This window comes from Aptenodytes patagonicus, chromosome 6, assembly GCF_965638725.1.
Source record: "Aptenodytes patagonicus chromosome 6, bAptPat1.pri.cur, whole genome shotgun sequence".
Classification (NCBI taxonomy): Eukaryota; Metazoa; Chordata; class Aves; order Sphenisciformes; family Spheniscidae; genus Aptenodytes; species Aptenodytes patagonicus.
In genome coordinates, this window is record NC_134954.1 from 68,551,764 (window position 1) to 68,575,998 (window position 24,235).

The window sequence follows — 24,235 nt, forward strand, 5'->3', positions numbered from 1 at the left end:
CCCGGGGGCCGGCGCGGGCGTTGCTTCCCACGTCACGTGCCGTGGGAGCGATGGCCGCCCGCTGCCCGCCCTGCAGGCCACGTGACCCTCCCCCCGGCGGCCGCTCTCGCTGCGCTGCCGCGAGACTCTATGGTTCAGGGCGCATAGGCGAGAGGCCGGCCGGGCGCCGGGCCGCCAGTTCTCGCGAGAGTCGCTATGGAGGGCGGGGGGGAGGGGCCGGGCGCGGCACCGCCGCCGGCGGCGGGCGGGGCCGCGGAGGGAGGGGGAGGAAGTGTCATGGCGGCGGCGGGCTCAGGCGCGGGCTCCTCGGCGCGGGGCGGCGGCGGCTCCTCGACGGCGTCGCGCTGGTTCTTCAGCCGCGAGCAGCTGGAGAACACGCCCTCGCGGCGCTGCGGCGTGGAGGCCGACAAGGAGCTCTCGTACCGGCAGCAGGCGGCCAACCTCATTCAAGACATGGGCCAGCGCCTCAACGTGTATCCGAGCGGGGCCTGTGGGGCGGCAGGGCCGGGCGGGAGGGGGCCGCGGGCCGGGCTGAGGGAGGCGAGGGGCTGGGGCGGGCGGCGCCGTTACCCGCCGCCCGGGCCGGCTGCGGCGGGAGCGCCTTCTCCCCCCGCGTGGGAACGCTCCCCGGGACCCTTCCCGCTCCGCCGGCAGCCCGTGAACGGCGCGCTGGTGGGATGGAGCCGCGGCCTTGAGGCACAGAATGGGAGGAGGAGCCTCGCGGAGCCCCCGCTTCGCGTTCTTTGTCGGCGTGAGAGAGAGGCACGGGTGGCGGGCGCTCGGGCTGGATGTAGGGGCGCCTCCGGTCTGCGACCTCGCCTTTTAGCCGCGTTTGTGTCGGTAGCTGCGGGCTTAGGCGCTTTTAAAGTAGATCCTACTTGCTCGCGGACTCGTTTTCCTTGAAACGGGCATCTCCGCGTTAGCCGTTCTTTCGCTTGATTTAAAAAAAAAACCCAGCAGATCAGAGTTAAGACTAAAGCCTCAGATCCCTACTGAAATAGTTGAATTGGAACAAAACAACAGCGCTTGAGAGAGTATTTCAGCGTGCGTCGCCCGTTGAGGAGTTTTCGTTCAGTGGGTGAGATGTGGCTGGTCTGGTAGAGGACTCTCCACACTGTCTGCCAAGCAGATGCGAAAGATGCGTGTTAGTATCGGTTAAGTATGTGTTAATATCGGTTAAGTTCTGAAGTGTCACGTCCTTAATTCATTTTCAGCTGAAGGCAGTATGTTGAAAGCAGTGATTGATGGAGAAAGCGCATCGCTTTCAGTTCTTGTAAACAATTTTCTTAATATGTAGCGTTTCCTTAATTTAATCTTCCAGATCTCAGCTTACGATAAATACTGCAATTGTTTACATGCACAGGTTTTATATGCATCATTCCTTCACAAAATTTAATCGAAATGTAAGTATGATTTTATATGCGGTAATAATACGCCCACGATGTCGGCAGTCCGACTGACAAGTAGATTGTGAAGTTTGGTCTGTTTATAGGAATTCTAGCTTCTTATCGGTGGTTTAGAAGCAATAATGGTATTTCTTTTCAACTTTGAATTATTTTAACTAGTGGCAATTAGATTTTATCTTCTGCTATCGAAATGAAAAAATAGGCACCATCAGCAAACACATTTCAGATGTGTGAAGAATGCATTTAGATGTTTCTAATCTGGCTAGTGCTTACGTGCTGTAGTTTGAAAGGCTGATGTGTAGGAACACACGTTTTTCTTAATGAAGTCAGTGGTGGTGCTAGCATGGTGTGTCTGACAATTATAATATGGTTATGTCTGTATCCATATGGATTATGTATCTGTTTTTAAAAAACAGTGTAAATTCACTTAGCTAATCTAGTCTTAAGCAGATTGATGATAAGTCACATTAGACAAGAAAAACCTCTAAATCTGATGAGAAAACGCTGGCGCTCTCATTTCAACTAGTGAACTGAACATGCTGAATTTGAATACAGAATATGTTACGAAGAACTGAATTCTTCTGTAAAAATACTCTCTGTAACTGAGTGATTTTTCTAACAGGTATGGAACTGGAGATCCCAACCTGAAAATTTTAATCCTATCTTATGCCCAGTATAGGATGCAATAGTAAGAAAAACAGTAGTATTCTAGGTAATTTTGTGGTTTTTTGGTTTTTTTTTTTTAAAAAGTACTTTGCATCAGTACTTTATACTGGCTTTGCAAAAAGTTAATAATGGTGGTGGTATATCAGTAATTGGCGAGGATGAGTTTTCTCAGATCTTGGCTTTTCATGATAAAATAAACAGATTGAGACTGTGACAGATGTTATGGTCTAGACCATAGCAGACTTTGGTCTACCAAGGGGTAGAATCTTGCAAACCTTGCACTGTCTGAAATTTGGGCAAGCACACAGTGGGTTACAGTGTAGGCCAACTCTTTTGTCTGGCGTGAATTTGTTTATCGTTGTTGGCTGAGCAAATGGACATCTTATTTGGTGTTTATTCGGCAAGAAATACATCCTAGTTTGTAGGTACGTTTCAGAAGTGTATTTAATTATTTCTGTGCAAAATCTAAGGTAAATTCAAACTTGCAGCAAGCCTGTTACCAAAACTGCAGTGTTACAGGTCCTTATGTAATAAAAGCTTACATGTTTAAGTACAATCTGAGCTAACTGTGCATAAGCCTGAAACACTTTAACAGGAAGAAATATCCAATGTAGGTTTTGTTTATGTAGTGATAGAGAGCTATGTATTGAATGGATATACATACAAATCAAAATGTACTTTCCTAAAACAGTTTTCTAGTTTTAGAGCAAGAGTAGCACATGTGAGAATCAAGTTCCAGCAAGCTTTGTGGTGGAATATGCCCTTTGAAAGTGTTCCTGTCATTTATCAAGTGAAGGCACTAAAACAATTGTTGTGTCTTTCTCCCCTCCACGTACCTGCCCATGTAGCAGTAACCTGTAGCCAGTGGAAGAGGAGCTGGTGAGGCATCCAAAGTTTTCTGTGACTCTGGATGGTTTGCGGACTTGATAAACTAGGCAGAGCTGCTTGGAATGGAGAGGTCACTCTGTGTAGAGCTGCTGTAGCTGGGGCTTGTGTTGTATACGTCGCCTGCTAGATTTCCGTTTGTACTGTCATCTGGTAATCTAGGATAGGTTTAGGTAGCTAGAAGCTTTAGCCGCTGTGTTTGCGGTTTCACTGGACACTGGAAAATGACGGTCACTTGGAACTGGAAGCACAGTAGTGCCCTTGTTACAAAAACTGTGCCTTAAGTTATATTTATGAATCTTGAATTCACAAGTACGCTATGTAAGGGCTGAATGCCATGGAAGCTGCAGCTATTACAGGAGGGCGAAGTGTATTGTTAAATTAATTCTCAGGTAATAGCATTCAAATAAAAGTTAGTCAAGTGCACTGCAGGTTAGCACTCAGTAATATTGGTTCCTGCTGAATTACTTTCTGTAGTTCTTAATGAGTGTAAGGCCAGACAGCAGCTTTGTGTGTGTACTGATGGGCAAACGCATCTTACTTATTTTCCTGTAGGGTAAAGGGGGTGGTCTCAAAGTGAATGTGAGTCACTTTTACAATACTCCCAAACCATCTGGCAGGTTCTCTGTAGAGAAAGCAAAAGCCGAGGACTGTAATAAATACTTAATATCAAATCTCCAGAGTACTTGGCAAGCTGAAAAATGTAACAATATTTATCCACTGCAAGAAGAAACTAACCCTTAGAAATTAAATAGTAAGGTATTGGCAGTCTTGAAGCTAAGACCTAGCTAAAATTTTCTACAGTATATGGAGTATACCTCTAATATTTCTTTGTTGTGTGCATGTAGTGATGTTTATCCATGGCAAGAAGGAATCTGAAGGCTGGGGCTAGAAAATTAGATGGCCGTTAGTCAGAATGCCTTATGAGCTCCAGCTGAAAAAATGTAGCCTTTGTTTTCTTGCTTTATTGGCAGTTTAATGTTTTCAGTCAAGTAACACTTGCATGTTTATCATCATGTATAATTGCTGGGTTATACAAATAAACATGTATGTCTTACATATGTCACATGCACTTAATTGTTAATAAACAGGTCTTCTAGTGGAAGCTCATTTACTGAATAGCTGTTGTCTTAATTCTTTTCTTTTTTTCTTCAATATAAGTTGCTGCTGAACAATTTTACAGGCTTTCCAGATTTTGATTCAACTATGAATAGGGAACAAAATTCCCTACAGTATCTTCAATCTGTAGAGCCACAGGGGTGGCACATACCAGTTAATGTAGTCTTCATTCGTTTTGAATGTATTACATGTACTGCTCTAATGACCAAATATCCCTGGTTTTGCAAAGTTACTGTGGGCTAGCAAGTCACTTCTGAATTGCTATGGATTATCTATGAAGTACATACATCTAGGTGCAAAGAAGAATGTATTGAGGTTTTGATGTTGCAATCCGAGCAGGTTAAGACCTTGCAAGGTTGCTGTGCCCCAGTAATAGGGTGGAAACTTGCTTTACCAATTCTGGTAAGTAGAATTAGATGCCCTGACTACTAATTTTCCGTAGCCATGCAAATGACATTTGAGGAACTACTATGAATCTCCTCAGCAGTAGTACAAATTATTCCTTCTACGTTACTGTTGACCAGGGCGTAGTAACTTTGGTTTGCCGCGTATAAAGTTAGCGCTAATAGCTGGGTGGGGAGGGAGCTTGCTGGCTTTTTATAGGAAATACTGTCCTGACTGTTATACTTTAAAATATCTTGAAAATTAAAACTCTTCTGGAAATACTGTTTCTGTAGTACTTAGTGTGTTTGGTATTATCATATAGCAAATACCTCTTTTAGAGGCTTATTCTTCAGTACACTGTGATTTGAAGAACAGAGAAGGAGAGAAAAATCCTTGGTATGCTGGAAATGAGAGGTAAGGCATCCAAATGGTAGCTGCATTTTTAAATATAATCCTTAGAAATGCCATGTGGAATACCAACCAACCAGTTGAAGATTATATATATACTTGATGATGTCAAGGTTGTTTTTTGCGTGACATGCAGTGGAACTTAGTAAAGTGCCTAAAGAAGGCTACAGGAGGAATTTTTTCCCTGAAGTGCAAGGTAGGTGAGTTGCGTGGAGGGTGTTTTTTGTTTCCCATCCCTCTGTATTCCCTTCCTGTCTCTTGTGCCCTGTCCAAATTGCAGTATTAAACAGTTGACTTAGCACTTATGCAAAGTTCTTAAAACTTTCATAATATGCACCAAGCTTTAGCGAGGCTGTTTTGGGCACTTCCGTTCTGTTTTTAATCTTGCAATTTAATATATTTGCTGTTTTCGTGCAATGTGAGCTCCTGGTTATAATAAAAAAAATACTTGCAATTCTTCGTGTTCGCACTTGAAAAACCTCTATCATAGACTGGAACCGTTTAATGTCTTAAGCTAATCTGTGTCAAGTCTAAAAACATACTAATACTAGCATCAAAAGGGGAGAGGGGTTTCTCAGAAAATTATGTGCATGCTGCAGATGTATTCTGAGATTATTCTGAATGCCTTCATTGTAGTAACACTGGTTTTACAATGTGTCTTGTACTTTTTAAGTAAAAAAGGACTTGTACCACATTTACCAATAAAACTTGCTGTATAATGCTCTTGGACTGTCATAATAAGGCTCTTACGTTTTGGTTTTTCTTTTTCAGTGGGACTTGGTTTCTGAGATTCTCGGCTAGTACAAAAATGGGATCTAATTTCATAAATCACATGTCTTCTGAAGATATTTCTCAAAGTCTCTTAGAATATTTTGGGTGCATGGTAGATAATTTAAAGAAGTTATTTCATTTGTTTCATGTCAAATGAAGATGTTTATATATAGGAAGCTTACACCTTTGTCAAGTCTGTGTCTTTAATTTTGCTTTTTTGTTCTACTTTGCTTTTTCTGTCATTTTTGAGAATTGGAAATGAATGAAAGTGTTTGAGTAACTTTGCCAGTTACACACTTAGCAGGGTGTGTCGTCTTCACTGAAGACTGTATGCATGCCAAGTCTGAAATATTACTAGGATGTCTGTTTTCCTGAATAAATACCAAGGGAGACAAAAATACTGACCTACTCTAAACTGGGAATGAGAACCCTAGTCCTAGACAAGACAAAGACCTGAAATTCTTTGGCCGGAAGCCAATGCTGCTTTTTTTTTAAGGAAATGGCTAATTGGGGTATACATAGATTGCTGAGGAACCAGAATCAAATGCAAGTTAATCAATTTGACCTAAGTCAGCCCCCAGAACTGTGTTTTATGTAAGGTCTTGGAGATCGGGAACTGTGTGGAGACTTCTTGGCCAGAACTGATCCGTTTCAGTAAATTAGAAGATATCCTGAAGTCAGCCTGATGAAGAAGGTGCTTTTTTTGGAATGAAGTGAAACCTCAGTGCATTCAGACATAGAATAATAGTGTGTGAGAATTTGCTGAGGATTTAATTGTGCAGTTATTGGTGACTTGGTTCAAAGAATGTCTCTGTGAAATGTAAATAATTTCAGTCATGGTAATTATTGGAAGTTGATTTTTCAGAAAGGTAAATTGTGAACGTTCCATGTATGTGTAACTATGCCCACAAACTATGTAGAAAGAGACCTTGTGTTAGGATATATTTTAATTAAACTTGCACAAAAGCTAGAAAAACCGTGAGGTCTGAATGCAGGTGCTTGGGGGTAAATGTGTGATGCTTGGTGGGGATGGTAAGGCTAGAGAGGGAGGGAGAACAGCAGGGACCAACACTTCATTGCTCACAATGCACTTGCTTTTGTTCTTCAGCTCAGCAGTAAGGCACTACTACAGGTTACTGACTGAGTATCTGTTTGGTTTGTTCTAAATTAAAAAAAAAAAAAGGGGAAATTGTGTGATCCTGGGGGGATGGAAAGGATCTTCTATTTATTTTCTATTAAAGCTTCTTCCCATCATCCATTCTATTTCTGATTCTATACGCTTCATGACTTAACTTTCCTTCCTCAGTGACTTCACTATGTTGTCTTAGTTTTCAGTCTGTGATAGTCAACCTCATTGTATCCTTTTTCCTGAGTAAAAAAAAAAAAAAAATTGAACCAGTTCTAGTCTCTCTGGTGTCCTCATTAATACCTTCTCGTTTCTGTCCAATGTCTTGTTGTCAAACTTGTTTCTTCATAACTCTGATTCTTAAACATTCCCGATTTCCTTTCTTCTCTCTGTCGTTCATGTTTCTCTGGCTTCCTGGCCCTGTCTGCTAATCTGGCTTTTCTCAGAAGCTCAGGATTATGTCTGAGAATGTAATCCTTCCTCTTCGGCTGGCCCTGGTGTAGAAGGTGCTAGCTAGCTCAGACACCTTCCTTGGTTATGCCTGTCCTAAATCACTGAAGCACACTGGGTTTATATGGATGAAACAACTGTAAATGAGAGAGACTTGCCTTGGTTCTTGCATTACTGGGCTGGAGCACAGCTTGTCTGCTCTGTAAAATACCGTGTGGCATGCGTATGTTGGGTTATACATGTGTGTACTACTGTACATCTTCTGCATCTTCTGGCAGTTCAAAGCTGTTGATACTCTAGCTTTCTGAACGCCAGAAAGTCTTTCTGTCACATTTAGTGTTTAAAAGTTTATCTCCCAGCTTAAGTGAGACATATCTCAAGTAGTATGTCCCTAGGAAAGGGAGTTTCTTCCAGAATCTCAAATCATTACTTCAAGCAATGTGGATAGGAACTTCTCAAAAATCATCAGAAGTTTTAAATGACGGTGTTAATGTGACCTTGTTCAGCAACACCTGACTTCAGGTTTTCCTTTCATTCATCTGTATGGCTTAAGTTACAAGCTTCTTAAAAAGAAAGCAGTTCTTTTTTCTCCATTGTGGAAGAACTTGCTCTGTGACTTGTTTTGGGTGGTTTGGGTTTTGGTTTTTTGTTGGGGTTGGTTTTTGGTGGTGTGTGTTTTTTTTTTTTTTTTTTTTTTAGAATACTAGATTTCTTCATGGCACATTTCTATGCATCAAAGGGTATCACCTTCCCAGGGTGTCAGTGGCTGCCATTCAGTTCATTCAGTCTATTTCTACTTGGGCATTGAATGAGAAATCCAATACCTGCACTGCTTGCACCATGCATTAATTAAACACTCAACAAGCAACTATTTCAGTCTCTGAATAAATGCTTTTTACTGGCTTAATTTTAACCAATTTAATCTGCTGATGCCTACATGAAGATTTCTGCTGTCATTTTAATTCATGTTTGACATGGCCAGCATCGCATACAAAGAGGACCCTGATTCTTCCAAGTCATTTATGGTTAGCCATGTTCTGTATATAGATACATCAGTCATTCCAGCTGGTAACTAGGCATCAAAACTACTTCATAGCTAACTCCTAGGTGGTACTGAACTGCGAATGGGTGCTTTGCTGCCAGCTTATGACACCTAGAGTTTTATAAAAATTTTCATCTTTAAATGTAATTTGTATACTAACGTTTGATGTAACTGCTGTTTTGTGAATCCTTGTGCTTTGTTCACCAGATACTGCTGGGTATATGGCAAAGTTCTAAGAGTAAGCTTTTACTTATACAACCGATATTTATATAACAAGCTGTTTTCCTTAAAGTTCTCTGCAAAGTTTCTTGCTTTTTAGGAGAATCAAATGCTAGCAGAACTTGTGATCAGCTGTTTTGACTTTTACTGAAAAGACGGTGTAATGGCTCACTACTGTGCAAGAAATTGGATGAACTTTCTCACGAAGTATATTTAACTTGAAACAGCCTGTTCTAGCGTGACTAAATCTTCTGGACCAAATCTATTCTTTTTATGTTGAACTAGATTTAGTTTGACCTCAGACACCTTACTCACAAATGCATTTATGTTACTCCTTCCCTATGCTGCTGAGAGGATTACATCAGTTATAAAATAAAACATGACTAGTTATTTTTGTTGCCTTGCATGATTTCAGAACTGTTTAAAACAAAACAAAATTAATCCAACTTCTTAAACCTTTTCTAATTAAGTCCGACTTGTAAAAAGTTTAAAAAAATACATCTATGTTTTTCTTCTTCAGATAATATCTCCTACGGCATTGTTTTTGGCTGCAAAAGTGGAAGAACAGCCACGGAAACTCGAACATGTTATTAAAGTAGCACATGCCTGTCTTCATCCTCAAGAGCCACAACTGGATACAAAGAGTGATGTAGGTGGAAGTCATGGTTTTAAAGATAATCAGATGACACTTCATCTAATGATCTCTTACATTGTCTTGACTGGATTATTGCTGTCTGCAAACTAGAAAAAAACTTTTGTTTTTACACCATTTAAGTCTTTTGTATTACTTAATATAACATTAAAGACTCAAATATTTGTGTTATGAAACTTGAAGAGATTGTTCTATCTTGAACTTACATTATTTTTAAGACTTCTACATGTATAGTAGAAGACTAGACTAGATGTTAAATACAAGGTTTCATGTGTGGTTCAGTCAGTTACACGGTTTGTGCAGAGAGTTCAGGGCACAGTTTGTTTTCCTCAGCCAGAGGCTCACTGTGCACCGTTGTCTACATTCTGTTTTAAAGGATGCGATACAGTTATCAGCTGCTGCCTCTGCTATACATTGGTCTTCCTTTCATTTGCCCAAGTTTGTACAGCTTCCACTTACTTTACAGTTCACATTTTCTTTCCTGAGATGAGTCTTCCTGAAACCAAACATACGAGGAGGTTTGGTGGAAATGCACCAGAGTTGTTCAGCTTGAAGGTCAGGCTGAGCTAGTTATACCCTGCTGGACCTCAGCTGACGTATGAAACTATTTGAGCACCTCTGCTATGCTCCCAGTTCTTGGAGTGACACATGGAGGTAGATATATATATAGATATATATGTATGTGTTTGAGCCCACAAGCTTCAGCTAGCTTAACACAGGCCAACTGAGTATCTCCAGCTGTATTTCAAAGTACTTGTAAAATGGATAACCTGTCTAGAGATACTTGAGTTGACTTGCACTGGCAAGTCTTCATAATTCTTACGGCGTGCCTCACCTTCTCCCAAAAATGCTTTGCTGGAATAGATTATATGAGATCCAGACTAAGTAAATCTTACTGTGAAAGATGGTTAGGCTGGTATAACTGAATTTGCAGTAACGCTTATACCAGTAGAAGAAAGTATTGCCACAGTGAAGTGTTCTGAGTTGTCAGTGCTCACTGGCTTGCGTAGTGGTCTTAACTTGTTTTGCTAGTACCAGTATTCAAATAGGAAGTGTATGATTAAAATTTTGAGGCAATAGATAGCTATGTCTTGACCTGTTTGCTTGTTTGTTTCAGGCATACCTTCAGCAAGCCCAAGAGCTGGTTATACTTGAAACAATAATGCTTCAAACTTTAGGTATGTCTGTCTAAATATCTCCTGTGCAGCCAGCTTACTGTGAAGAAGTAATGGGACCCAAGTAACTGGATTTTTGATGTGCTATTGGTACACTAGAATTTTATTATTTTTGTATACAATTTCTGACCTGTGAATTTAGTTTCGTTTTAGCGGTTCTGTTGTGTTCACTTCGGGGGAAAAAGAGGCATATCTATACTTGTGAAATAGATGTTTCTGACAGTTTGATGGGGTAGAAATGTGTACCCTTCCAAACAGATTTTACTCCAAAGTAGTAACTACGTTGATATTTCTTCATATAAGGTAACATGTTATACTAGGTTAGCTGTGTATGTGTTCTGAAGCAATTGGGAAGAGCTTTATACCAAGTGCTCTTCCCCATTTTGCCTTTCGATAGAAGAACATTATGTAATTGAGCAGGGTTACTACCTCTGAACATCACAAGTTGTAGCGTAACCATTCAATGGATTCAGGTGATTCCAAAATTTGAAATGGAATGTTCTGATAAGAAACTCTTCTGACTTTAAAGTAACATAAAAAGAGACAATTACAGCTAGCAGGTCTGAGAACACTGTCTTACTCAGATATTCTTAAATACCCCTTTGAGTATATTGTTTAAAAAAAAAAAAAACTAACAGTAGTGACCTAATTCTTAAAATAGCATCATAAACAAAGAAAGGTTTCTTAAGTCACTGACCTACAAAATTGAGTTAATTTGTAATTTCATAGATGCAACATATTTAAGTCCCAGAAATCAATGAATAAAGTGCGCATGCACACATGTAGTTCAGTGTGTAATATAGCTTTTACTGACTTCTTAATGTACTAGAAACTGTTCATCCGTGTTCGACTTTAAAAATACGGTAACTTCCCAAGTGTGTATATTTTTAGGACTTGAGATTACTGAAGGAATGTTTTCCTAATTGATCTTGAAATGGCTATACCATCTACCATTCAAAAGTATGAAAAAGTGCAGAACAAAAGGCAGTTAAATAGTGTTACCTTGATCTTCAGTGCAAAGATGTAGCAAGCATTTTAGGTCTGTGGGGAAAGGAAGGGGGTTTGGTTTTTTGTTTAACAGATGGAAATCTGTATTTCTAAAACGTATTCTTAACTCTTCAGGTTTTGAGATTACCATTGAACATCCACACACAGATGTTGTGAAATGTACGCAATTAGTGAGAGGTCAGTGACTTTTAACCACTTCTGTAAGTCCTTTTTTACTTTTCTAGTAAAACTTGGAGATGATGTTGTTTGTCTAATATGATCTTCACCAACTGTGTTATCCAAAGAGTTTGTTTAAAACTAATTACTAAAAGCTTGATCTTAACCTTTAGAGCTTGATAAAGAGTCCAGTTCTCTGTCCTTCATAATTTTTTTGCTTGCTTACTAGCTTTGATTTTAATAATGTCTGTTCCATGTTTTCTTAAATGACAGAAGCAGGCAGTAGTTGAAAACTGAATAGCCAACTACTTGGTATCATTCTGGGTTGATTGTTTTCACTCTGAAGTGGTTTTACCAAGTAAAGTTTAGTTTGCATGTTAGTTGATGGCTAATGCTAGCTTTCTGCCTAGCAAATCTTTTTAGGTAATGAACTGAGGGATAAAGAGAGTGCATAGCAGGTCTGCTATCACATGCAAATACTTCAGGATGTGACTAATTCTTTTTCTGGAGCAGGGTGTACTTTCTTGTTTTGGATGGTAGCACAAAGCCCCAAACCTTTTGTTAAACTATCATATCCTCTAACTTGTTGCAGCTCATTAATGTGACTCTAGCTAGAAACCTCTTTTGTTCTTTCATATTTTTTGTTGCATCTTGGCACACCTTTAGTTCTTAAATTGGTTTCCTTTGGAGCTTTAAAAAAAGAAAAAGAAATCCTCATAAGATGCAGGATGAAAAAATTAGGAATCGGTTGTAAAAGCACCTAAAATCAGCTTTTCACTTTAATTATGTTCCTTAATTAAAAAGTGTTTGGAAATGGTTAGACCATGGTTGTTAGTCTTTAGTCATTAGCTGTTGTTGCACTGAAAAATGCAAAGTTAAGTGCTTCAAATTTGGGTTTTTTTTTTCCCCTCTATAAAATACAGGAAAGCTAGGTGCAACTTAATCGTGTTAACTAGATCTGGTTTGTAGTAACTCTAGAATTAAAGTTGTTCTTTGAAGGAAAAATATCTCTCTCATTTTGAAGTAGCTTACTGGTGTAGTGTCTTCAGAGTTTGATTTGGAGTATGAGTGGTGCTGTGTGTAACTTAATTGCATCTAAAGTAGCTTTATTGCTATTCCTGCTGTAAGATAATGATGCTTTGCTTTCTGTCCAGATTTGGTTGTGAGTCGGTGCATAAGTCTGATTGCACCTAATGTCTCAATAGTCTGCATCAGTAGCTCTGTAGGCTTTTGCTTTGGATTTTCTTAGCTGTTGGTCAGTATAAATGTGAGCGCATATTTTACTGCTTTGTGTGAGCCCCTGCACTTCTGCTCGGTATTTGGGGCTGTGGGGAGGGGTGGCAGGCACTACTGTAGCTGCATCAGGATTTCCACGTTAGTAAGTGTGTTTGACTCGAGCCTACAAGAAGAAAGGCACACTGCTACACAAACTTCATTTCCTTTAGTCAAGGGTAGATACCGCCCTAAGACAGTTCAGCTTTTTCCTGTGTTTTGTATGCTACTTGTGTATTGACAAAATTCATACATTGAAGGTACATGCTACTTTTTAAATTTGACATCTTAAGGCTAGTATTTAACGTCAGCACAGTTTAACAAAATACTTAGAATCCAAAATTATACCAAGTCTTGAAATCTGAAGACTCCAGTGAGGGCTGAAAATCCACGTACCTCAAGGACTGGTACAAAGTGAATGTAATACATCTGATGCTTGAAAACCTACTCAGTGGAGTAGGTGTGCTCCTTAGTGTGTGTGTGTGTGTATGCAAATGGAATTCTTGTCAGCATGTGCCCCTCCTAGGGGTGGTATAGGCTGTGAACACAAGGTTTGAGTACCTTTTATTAAAAAAAAAAAGTAAATTAATCCATAAATTAAAAACATTGAGCATGAAATCCATAGTCATACATGCAAGTCAAGCAAGTAGAGAATAATTGCCATGGAACATGAGTTTTATGTATTGAGTGAATAAAGAGATGAGCTTTTGGGCACAGTGATATATCTTCAAAGATGCAATGGTATGATTTTAGTTCTCTCTCTCTTAATGTTTATTTACTGGACAGTGTTGTTTTAATGTGAATAGGTGCAACACTTAGGTATCGAGTCCTGAAGCTTTCAAAATATATCTAAGACTTGTCAGAGTTAAGCCTTTAGTGCTAAAGGGGTTGACTGAGAAGTTAAAGAAATGCAAGGTTGCTTCATCCAGCTGTGGTAACATGTCTTCTTGGACAAAAAGCACTGTTTCAGAAGGCAGAGATACCTTTTTTTATTAAAGGTGATTAACTTACCCAAGACACTTATGATTAAAACCTTCAACTGCATGTTTGCGGGAGAAGGAAGGGAGGACTATAATGTGGCTGACTATTTAAGTATCAAAAGAGAGGCAGCAAAGTTAGCTGAGGTATGCAAGTGTACTTAAGGTTTTGGCTTAGCGTGTGTGCACTGAATTGCCATGTGCTGAGAAGATGCCCCGGTCCCCCAAACTTTTGCTGGCTAAACTTAAGTGGCTAAGAGGATGGCTGATTTTCTATATCACTTTCTGTTGTCTTGCATCCGGGGTAATGTGCTTTATGCTGTCACTGTTACCTGTAGTAATCTGTAAGCTACCCCCTTCAAAAATAAAATGGAAAAAAAAATCAGGTTCTGTTGTCGGTGCTCAAAAGATTCAGCAAAGTCCTTTGTCAAAGACTGTCTAGTCTAGTAGTGGCACACTAGAATCAATTGCTGGAAGCCGAAGCTGAACTACTAAGTGAGAATTGGTGCCAATAAACATAATTGCTTCAACGTACAACTAAAGCAAAAGTTGAATTCTTCATCTCTAAGATTGAAAGCCTTTCTGAAAGTAGTGTTAGCCAACACCAATCATTGTAGATAAGGGGTGACTGGATGGATACGTAATGACTTATGATGTTCAGGCATAAGGTAATCTAATTATTCCTTCTGGTTTTCAGAGATTCGTGGGTTCATGAAATTGTTCCATCTTTACAGTTTGGTCAGTATAGTAGACAAGGAAAATGGTGTAGGCTCAGTCTTTTTTCTGCACCGTTCTTCCTCAGTGTCAAGAGACTGAGAAGAGGAGACAGGACCATCATTCCTTAGGATCCCACAGGTCCTCTAAGGAATCTGGAGGCAGTGGATCTGTGAAGGCCTGTCAGCAACCTTCAGTGCCCGTTCCAAGGATGCTCCAGTATTGAAGAGAGAAGAAAAGAAAAAACAAAAAAAGAAAAGAAAAACCCACCACCAAAACCTGTTCCTGGTGTCAAACTACCTACTGGCTTGAATGCTAGTTGAATGATCAGCAGTGAAACTGCCCTAGTGCCGAGACCATGGAATCATGACATGGTCCTCTTAAGCCCCAGTGCAAAATCAGTCTGTTCCTAGCCTGCTTCTGGTGGAACTTGAAGGGGAGGAATCTGTATCCTCATCTCCATCTTGGGAAGTCTTCAGGCACTCCCTTTTCTGTGTTGGTTCACAACCTTCTTTTGGAACTGAAGATTGGATCCCAAGGATTTCTAGGATTGTTCTCGCTACTCTACAGGTTATCAGGTATCTTGAACACCCATGATCCTTACTAATCTTTTGTGGAAATTGCACTGTCAAATTCTTCAAACATACCGTAGTATCTGTGTGCGCAGCTGCCATTGGTTAAATTGGGCTGATAAAGACAAGGCGGCAGAAGAGGAGATGAATCTGCTTTTTTTTAGAGGGTATTCTGATGAGGAAAATTTAAATCTTAGTATACTAAGTGGTGTGGAAAGATCTTAAACACCAGCTGCACTCCAGCACTGCTACAGGCGGCCTTCACATTCTGAACTTTCACCTCGGGCTTTTACAGGCCTGTTCCCAAGGTTTAAATACTTTCTTGAAAGTAAAGCCACCAGGACTGCTCAGACCTGAATGCCTACACCATGGCCTCCTCCAGCCCTTTCCAGATACAACAGGCATCCACCAACACACCTCCATTCAGGGCCTGTGGCTTTTTTTTCTTTTGCCCAGAAGGACTTCAGCAAGCTTCCTCTCTTCTGATGTTGACTGGCTTATCTGCAGTCTCCTTTTTCCGGGGAGTGCTTACGTATGTTGTTAGGGCCCTAGGCACGGCCAGCTATCACCCTCCTAAGGGTGACTTGGCAATCATGTTTTCGTGATTATCTCAAGATCCAAGATAACCTAGTGTTGAAGAAAAGACAGATATCTTGGAATTGCAACCGGTTGAATTGTGTGGCTTTGCCCAGTAAAAAGCATTTTGGTTTCCAGTTGGGAATTTCTTGGAGACAGTAGCCTTTTGGAAGGTGTATCAGACAGCAAGTCCTGTTTCAAAATCTTGATTACTACTTTAGTAATCCCCTGCCTTATGGTTGCTTCTGCAGCAGTGAGACAGGGTGGGTGTTTCAAATCACTCCTGAATGATAAAATATAAAACTGATTATTGATGGCTGGCGCCATAGTCATCAGTCCTGCAACTTGGGAGTTATAGCAGAGAAGCTCTGCTGGCTTGTTTTAGCCTCTGCTTCACGATTATTTTAATTTGCAGATGCACTTTCCACTGCTATAAAGGAAATAACTCACCAAAATATAGGAACCAAAATCCGTTAGCTTTCATTTTAGTGATGGATTCTACTAAACCAAAGCTGTCCTAAATGTAAGAGAAGAGTTTGGGATGGATGGTTTCAGCTGTGCCTTGTGTTACCATAGGCTTTAGTTGTGAGCTGAAATTTCTTGCTGGTTTTGGCAATGGTGATTATTTAGCTGTAAATAAGTTGAAACAGTATCATACTGCTTGTAGTATAGGTAAGGTATTTAGCACATAAACTTTTGACTGAGGCCAAAAATGTGTGTTTCAAGATGTGATTCTCTTCTTCCAGGTATGTGTTTTGATTTACTCAACTCTCAAGCTGATGTTATATAGAAGTTTTCTGGCATCTGCTTTTCTTCCTTGTTCAAAAGGGACATTTCAGTGAGAGTAGAGATGCTTCTTGGTCTGGTCCCTTAATTCAAACATGCCGTAACTTTACAGAATATAGAAATAATTGAAGATCCTTTAAACATTACTTTGATGAAAAATGAAGAGCAAGACATCAATTTCAGTCTTATTCAACCATTCTGTATTTTCATTTGTTTTGTTATGATAGTCTCATTTCACTTTTTCTTTTTTGGTAATACTGCCTTACTTTTTTTGATGGGAGGGAGAGGAAGAGGTTGAACTCAGTAGTTATCTGGCATGCAATTGTCATTATAGTTTGCAAACTAAATATTACAGTATAACACGGTCGCATTGTCAGTTCACCTTCTGATTATTACGGATTAGTAGAATTTGTGTGTAGGAACAGATCCTGTTACCTTGCTACTTCTGCATTCTTCAGTGCAGATTATGGCACTGCCCAGCTATGTAGCATAAAGACAAATCTGATTTATGCTCCTCAGCAATCATTAGAAGTTGAGTTAAGTCACATATTTAAGATGCTTTTTAAATTAAATTTTAAAAGCCATTGCAGTCTTTCTCAAACTTGGTGGAAAGATTATTATTAAAATAAAAGTTTAACAATATTCCCTTTGACATAAAATTCAACAATACACTTTCTGCAGGTAGCGCTGATTTCAAGTGATAGTGTCAAAGTAAGAATTCAGTGATGGCTGCATTCAATCTTCAGTTAAAACCCTTGTGCCCAGCTATTCCATTATATGCATGTTACAGTAAGTTCTCTTTCTTGAGTGAGGAGCGTTGGGGTTTCACTAGTAGGGGTCAGTGCTGGATGGCTGTAACAGCCTAAGTCGTTAGCTTTTCATTTCTGGCACGTTGCAGTCCCATGTGGTTTTTTCCTGACTGTAACTAAAATGAAGCTGTTTATTTCTTATCGAAGCTTTGCCATAGGTTTAACAAACGTGGAACAAAATGTTATGAGTGCGATGCTCTTAATTGGAGGGAGCAGAAAACTCGTTCAATTTTTTCACTCTCTAGCCTGGGAGCTTGCTGTGTTGTAGGGCTTTGGGAGAGAGATGTGGCTGTTTTCGGGGAGGTGCTGGGGGGTGGGAGGGGTGTTCTCCAACTGTCCTGCCATGCTCCTCTCCAAGAGGAGAACTGTCACTCTGCTGTGAATTGGCTTTTACTGACTGCCTTACTGCAGTCCAGGGTTATGCTAGGGATCGTCTGCAGATGAGGGTGGGGAAGCAGGAGTTCCTAGAAGAGAGCGCGCTCACGTGTGAGGCGTTTGCGGGGTGGATAAGCAAAGGGAAACTGTTCTGTGGGCTGCACAGGGGGAGGGTCAGTGGATGGAACGACTGGTCCATCTCCAGTTGCTGAATGTCATGGTCTCTTCTGTATCTTGGAGAAGATTATTTTAAAGGCTAGTTAGCTAAATTCAGATCAGTTCTGTGGAAATACCAAGTGGTGCTTTTGGAAGGTAAAACTGCTTTAATTTTGGCATGAACCTGACAAGTTACTGCAGGTCTTTAATCTCTCCGTTTTTCTTTTCTTACAGCAAGCAAGGATTTGGCACAGACATCCTATTTCATGGCTACCAACAGGTTGTTATCCTGAACCTCTTTGTTGCACTGTTGTAGCACACTATAGCTTCCTTTACTGCAGGGCCCCCTCCATGTGTCTTACCCTTGTTGCAACAGGAGACTGGGCCATCTACAGTGGTGGTACCTTCCTGTTTGCAGTGCGGTGTATTGTACAAGGGCCTGATGGCACAAAGGGGTTAAATGCACAATGAGAAGTGTAGTGGTGCTTTCTGATGACATTTTCTCGATTGTGAGTGCATAAGTCTAAAATTGGTAGCCTGAATAGCAGCTAAAGATTACAAAGAGCTAAACTTAACCTAGAAATTCGAGCATCTTGGTAAGTACAAAACTATTTTTAGTTTACACTTGTAGTTAATGGCAGTTTTCTCTTAACTTTAAATATATTGATCCAGTCTTAACTTATAAAATTGTAGTGGGCCTAAGATCTTTTCAACTAGCTGACTTTTCTTTTCAGATAGACTAGGAGTAGTCCAATGTTCTTCCTTTTAGAAACAGCTCTTTAATCTTAATATAGAGTTTTAAAACTTAAGTACTTACATAAATTTGAAGTTCTAGAATTCCAAGTGGGGACTGTGTATACATAGCCTGTTGTGGAAAGATGGAACTTGAGAGCAGACTTTAGTCTTGATTTCTTGATTACTTCAGTTTACTTCTTGCAAAACAACTTTGAGCTTTATTTAAGAGGATTACATTACATGTAGACAGTTTTTAAGCAATATCTGCTGGTTATTAGAACTCTTCTAAATAAATATTTCTTGGTGGTTCCTTGATGGGCAAGGTTCTGTATTTGAAGCAGCTGTTAAGAAAAGTTGTGATAAGGCAGTGAAACTGAACCAATGTCTTTATGCTGCTGCCAGCTGGAAGCTGAAGGCGAGTTCACAAATACCACAAATCCGGGCCTAGTGAAAGCTAAGCCCACAAGTAATTCACTTGGCTTGTGTGGAACTACTGGGTACCTTCTTCCAATTGTCTCATTCAGAGACTGCATAATCAGCTGTATGTTTTTTTCTGTAGAATTTTAATTGACCATATAATACTACTTTCTTTTTAGTACTGAAGTACAGTAGAATAACTGGTGAATTTATTTACTGTTCATCACACTTTTTATAACAAAAGCAAATTAAACTTTTCTGCCAGATAAATGCCCTGCCCATTGTTTTCTTAAGGCAGTAAGATATCTTACGAACTTAATCAGAAAAATGTTCCATAAGCTAATGTTTAACTGCTGTTGCTTGACAAGTTATCTTATTCTGTAGGTTAATGGTTGATTTGTTTGGGTTTTCTGTTTTACATGTTTGATTTCCTTTGGTTCCTCATTACGAAATTTGTGCAACAGTCTTCACCTTACTACGTTCTGTCTTCAGTACAAGCCTACAGTGATAGCATGTGTGTGCATTCACTTGGCCTGCAAGTGGTCCAACTGGGAGATTCCAGTATCAACTGATGGAAAACACTGGTGGGAATACGTAGATCCTTCGGTTACTCTAGAATTACTAGATGGTAAGTGATACTGCCTTTTCACATCCTGAAATTCAAGGGTTTGTTAATGTAGAAATAGGAGCATAGTATAGTAAGAGCATAGCTTTAAGCCTAAATTAAGGCTCACCAACTTCACGTACCGGATCCTCAGGTGAAGGAAAGGTATAGGAGAGGGGAGAACTTCGGAAGACAGACTTGGTTTTGAGACCCTTTTGTTTCATCCTGTGGGCTGGGGCATCCGCATACCTTTTGCCAGGTGCAGGTTAGAATCTTGCTTTTAAACGCTGTTCAGAACCAGGGAAGAGATGGAAATCTACCCATGCAAATTCGTGCAGTCACGATCATTTTATGCACGTCAGTGGTCCAAGTTCATGGCTTCACTGTTGCCAAAACAACTGTTCTTAAGGCTATACATAAAATTGCCACGTTAACAACTTGGTGTAGCTTACGATATCTCAAACTCCTGTGAAATACTTTTTTCTTGTTAAATGGCTTCTTCCCAGAAGAAAGCATATACTTAGATGTTTACTATCTTTTGAAATAGTACTTATGGCAGTGGAGTCTGACTTTCAGGCCGACATACACTACCATAGTGGAGGTGGTAGCTTCTGGGGCTTTCCGATCTATGTATTGGGCTTTGCTATTAGTTCTAGAGTGAAACGTCTGTTTCAGAGTGGTGGCGGAGGCCTCCAGGCTTGCTGTGGCCCAGCATAGCTCCCTGTGGCCTGCTTTTTCCCTCTGCTGAGCTTTTATTTCTTAATAGCAATTTTTTTTTTTGTAAGTGAAAACTTCGAGTAGATGCCGTGTGAAGCACAGAACCAGAGTGAGTTTGAAATTGCAAGTTCAAAAGTCTCCGTCTTAGTAGGCTTCTTTAAGTTGTAGCTGTAGTTTCAGATACCACCTTGCCTTCCTTCTCATCCGGCTATTGGCTTTGTGTGTTTGGTCAGCATGCATCACTTTGGTTTTTAAAATCCCGCGAGACGTGTGCTGTGAGCTCAGGGTGAACACCGCTTAATTCTTCAAGCATTTATGGAGCTGGTGTGTGTAATAGGCTCGGGCAGACCAAAGGGCTGAGGCAGTCTTGCACTTGGCGGCAGCTTAGTTTATAACTTGGTTGTGGAGTTCTGGAGAAGCCAGTTCTTCCAGACCTGCAAGAGATCTACTTTTGCATTTAAATTCTGACTGTACCTAATTATGTTTAGCTTGCGAGTAAAATTAAATTTCAGTGGAAAGTATTTTTATTTGCAGCTGACAAGCATGGAGACCTACGTTTCCTTGTGGACATACTAATTGCAAGGATCTTCGTTTTTTTAACACAGCCAGCTACTTTGCCTTGAACACAAATTAAGCAAAAGCTGTTGTTTAAAACGGGGTGCTTCGAAGGGTCTGATGGCTTATATTTTGTTCAGAGCTGTTACGGGTTGTTCCTGAAGTTCGGTGGAATGACTGAAACAGTGACTTGGAAATTTATACTTTAAAGGAAACTTAACTTCATACAGGAAATGCCCGAGCTGAATGGCAAGTGTGTTATTTTAGGAGCTATTGTTTGTGCAGATCCCTCTTGAAATTTTTGGTTTAACGAATCCAGATTCTGCAAGAGTAAAAACAGAATCTTAAATTCAAACCTGTTTTTTCAGAATGCGTGTAGTGATCAGAAGTCTGTCATAGTGAAATACTGTAGCTTTTTTTTGTTCAACACTTGTCTAACAAAATTCTTTATTAAATACAAATTCAAATCATGTGCAGCCTGTAGTAACTACTGCAAAAGCTGTATACTGTTAGTCTAGAAAAATGCTTAAAGTTTAACCTGCTTATTACAGAATCAGATGTAAGAAACGGCTTTGGTTTTTTTTCTACCCAGAGCTAACTCATGAGTTTCTGCAGATACTGGAGAAAACGCCTAGCAGGCTCAAGAGAATTAGAAATTGGCGGGTAAGAAATTTTCCTATAACAGTGTCTAGCAAAAAGAGGTGAACTTCTAGGAGAATTATGAACCAAGGGAAGAAGTTCAGTTATATCTTATGTGCTCTTTATTCCTGCAGCTGGGTTGGGAGGGGGTGAAACCTTGAGTCAGCTCTTATCCTCACCTTTGAGCTAAATTGGAACGTACCGTACGAGTGTTCTAAGCTGTGTATTTTCTCCCTTCTTTCCTTTTTGCTTAGGCTAATCAGGCTGCTAAGAAACCTAAAGGTGATGGACAGGTATCCGAGAACTCGCTTCTTGGTTCATCTTTGGTCCAGAATTCCATTTTGGTGGATACAGTTACTGGTGTAGCTGCAAACGCGAGTTTCCAAAAACCATCAGCGTCGTTTCCTGCACCGGTACCTCTGACCTCAGGAAGTATTTCTGTTCCAGACAGTCATGCACCTGAAAATATGGCAATATTGGCTACGGGAATGCCAAGTACCTCATACAGTTTGGCGTCACACCAGGAATGGCCTCAGCATCAAGAACAAACAAGGACAGAACAAATATACTCTCAAAAACAGGAGGCGTTACCTGCTAGTCAGTACAATATGAACTTCCAACCAGGGACGTCCGTACAGTTGCACTCTGGAGTACATCACAGACCTGACAAACTGGCTGAGCATTCTACTGTCAAACAAGAATATTCTCATAAGTCGGGAAGCAAACACCACGGACAAGTTGCTGCTCCTGTAATAATTCCTCAGAAAATGTCTTTGGATAAATACAGAGAGAAGCGCAAACTAGAAACCCTTGAACTGGATGTGAGAGAACACTACGTAGCAACCCCAGGCGAACAGCAGCATAAAAAACACATGCAGCCACAGACAGCCAGTAGTTCTTCTGTTACGTCTCCTATTAAAATGAAAATTCCTATTGCAAACGCCGAGAAGCCCGAAAAACACTTGTCTGATAAGAAAGAAAAGGGTGGCTCACTCAAACTCCGTATACCAATCCCACCCACAGAAAAGGGTGCCAGTAAGGAGGAGCTGAAAATGAAAATTAAAGTTTCTTCCTCAGAACGGCATAGCTCATCGGACGAGGGTAGCGGAAAAAGTAAACATTCGAGTCCCCACGTTAGCAAAGAGCATAAGGAAAAACACAAAGAACATTCTTTAAATCGCCACCACAGTATTGGTCATAAGCACTCCCATTCACACGGTGGTGGCGGCAGCAGTGGCGGCAGTAAGCATAGCACTGATGGAGTAACGCCAACTGTTCTGAGGAGTCCCGTTGGCCTGAGTAGCGATGGCAATTCCTCTAGTTCCGGCTCTTCAAGAAAGAAGTTGCACAGCAACGACGCTTCTCACAACCACCACTCCAAAATGAGCAAAAGTTCCAAAAGTTCAGGTAGTTCATCTAGTTCTTCCTCTGTTAAGCAGTATGTATCCTCTCACAGCTCTGTTTTTAACCTTCCCTTACCCCCTCCTCCCCCTGTCACATACCAGGTGGGCTACGGACATCTCAGCACCCTCGTGAAACTGGACAAGAAACCAGTGGAGAACGGTCCTGATGCCAATCACCAGTACAGTACAAACAGCCAGCATATGGACTACAAAGATACATTCGACATGCTGGATTCGCTGTTAAGTGCCCAAGGAATGAACATGTAGTCAGTTCTTAGGTTGTTTTTCTTTACTTTTTTTAATTTAAGAATCGTTAGAATGGAAAACTTCCTAATATAGCAGTAGCAACACCAGCTGTTGCTGCCGTGGTTTCAGTATATGTAAGTGCTGCTTTATCCTTCACTCTGAAAAGAAGAGGTATAGTAAACAAGTCTTTATCTCCACGTACGATAGTGTTATAAATACTGTAATAGCATGGAAGGTGCAAAAAATCTCAGTATTTCTACAACTGCAGCTAAGAACAGTAGAATGAACGTCCGCTTTTAGGTGTATAGGATGCCTCGAGCATTGATTATTTATAATTTTGAATACTGCAGCCACAACTTTCTGTTGCGTAGCTTTTGAATGAGTGTAATTGTTTTCTTGTGTATTTATACTGTATGTATGATTTGCATGTTTCAAAGATAAAGGGATTAAAAACAGTATACTGACAACTGTTTACAAGGAAGTGGAGAAAAATGTACATACATTTTTGTATGTTTAGATATACCATAAATACTCAGGATTGGAGCTGCTTGTAAGTATAACAAAATACACATAACTTTATTTTATCTTGCCAGAGTCCATCAGTTATCCAAACAAAGATGGCACTTTGTCTCGTTTATCTTTAAACTGTAGGCCTTATTGGAAGCCGCTTAAAAGGGACACTTCACTAGAGAAGGTATCCAGTACCGCGTAGGGTCATCACCAGACAGCATTACCAGAGAGGCAGGAAATCGGGTAGGCCTCTGCTCGCTCGTTACGGCCAGACCTCGGAAATGTCCCTAGTTTTCTGAAGGAAAAAGGAATTAAAATAAAAGTTTACATAATCTTTTGATGTGAAGTGCATTTAAATGTTTATTGGCTTGATGCAGTAAAATAGACACGGAGCTGTTAATTATGGTTATGTAGATTAATGTGACTTAACTGCAATTCAGAACTGCCATTGTGGAAAAATCACCTTTTTAAAAAAAAGTCATAATTTATTTGAATAGTAAACAGGGGTCACTGTTTCCATGACCATTTCAGAAGAATGCCCACGTTCTGAAATCCAAAAAGTGTACTTGTGTGTGATGCCGTATTTCTTTTACAGGTGAATGCAGTCTTCACAGTAAATAAGAATAAACTATTGATATCCCAACTTTATATTCCAACAATAAAATAGTTATCATGGATTCTCTGCATTGTACTTGTCATTAGTTA

The 24,235-nt window shown here is 40.2% G+C and overlaps 1 protein-coding gene across 3 annotated transcripts; it reads left to right on the plus strand.

Moving 5' to 3' along the window:
- Positions 1-290: 290 nt before the first annotated feature.
- On the plus strand, positions 291-24,207 carry CCNT2 (cyclin T2). Of its 3 annotated transcripts, XM_076343076.1 has the most exons (10): positions 307-473; positions 1,322-1,403; positions 8,997-9,125; positions 10,246-10,306; positions 11,426-11,488; positions 17,939-17,984; positions 19,321-19,484; positions 21,325-21,395; positions 21,626-22,778; positions 22,877-23,020. In XM_076343076.1, the coding sequence occupies exons 1-10, from the start codon at positions 454-456 to the stop codon at positions 22,939-22,941; spliced, it is 1,854 nt and encodes a 617-aa protein (XP_076199191.1). In that variant the 5' UTR covers positions 307-453; the 3' UTR covers positions 22,942-23,020. The 3 variants fall into 3 exon arrangements, with proteins under 3 accessions (XP_076199189.1, XP_076199191.1, XP_076199190.1); XM_076343074.1 differs by having other exon boundaries at positions 291-473; positions 21,626-24,207; XM_076343075.1 differs by lacking the exons at positions 307-473; positions 1,322-1,403; positions 8,997-9,125; positions 10,246-10,306; positions 11,426-11,488 and adding an exon at positions 15,000-15,008 and having other exon boundaries at positions 21,626-24,207.
- The last annotated feature ends 28 nt before the right edge of the window (positions 24,208-24,235 follow it).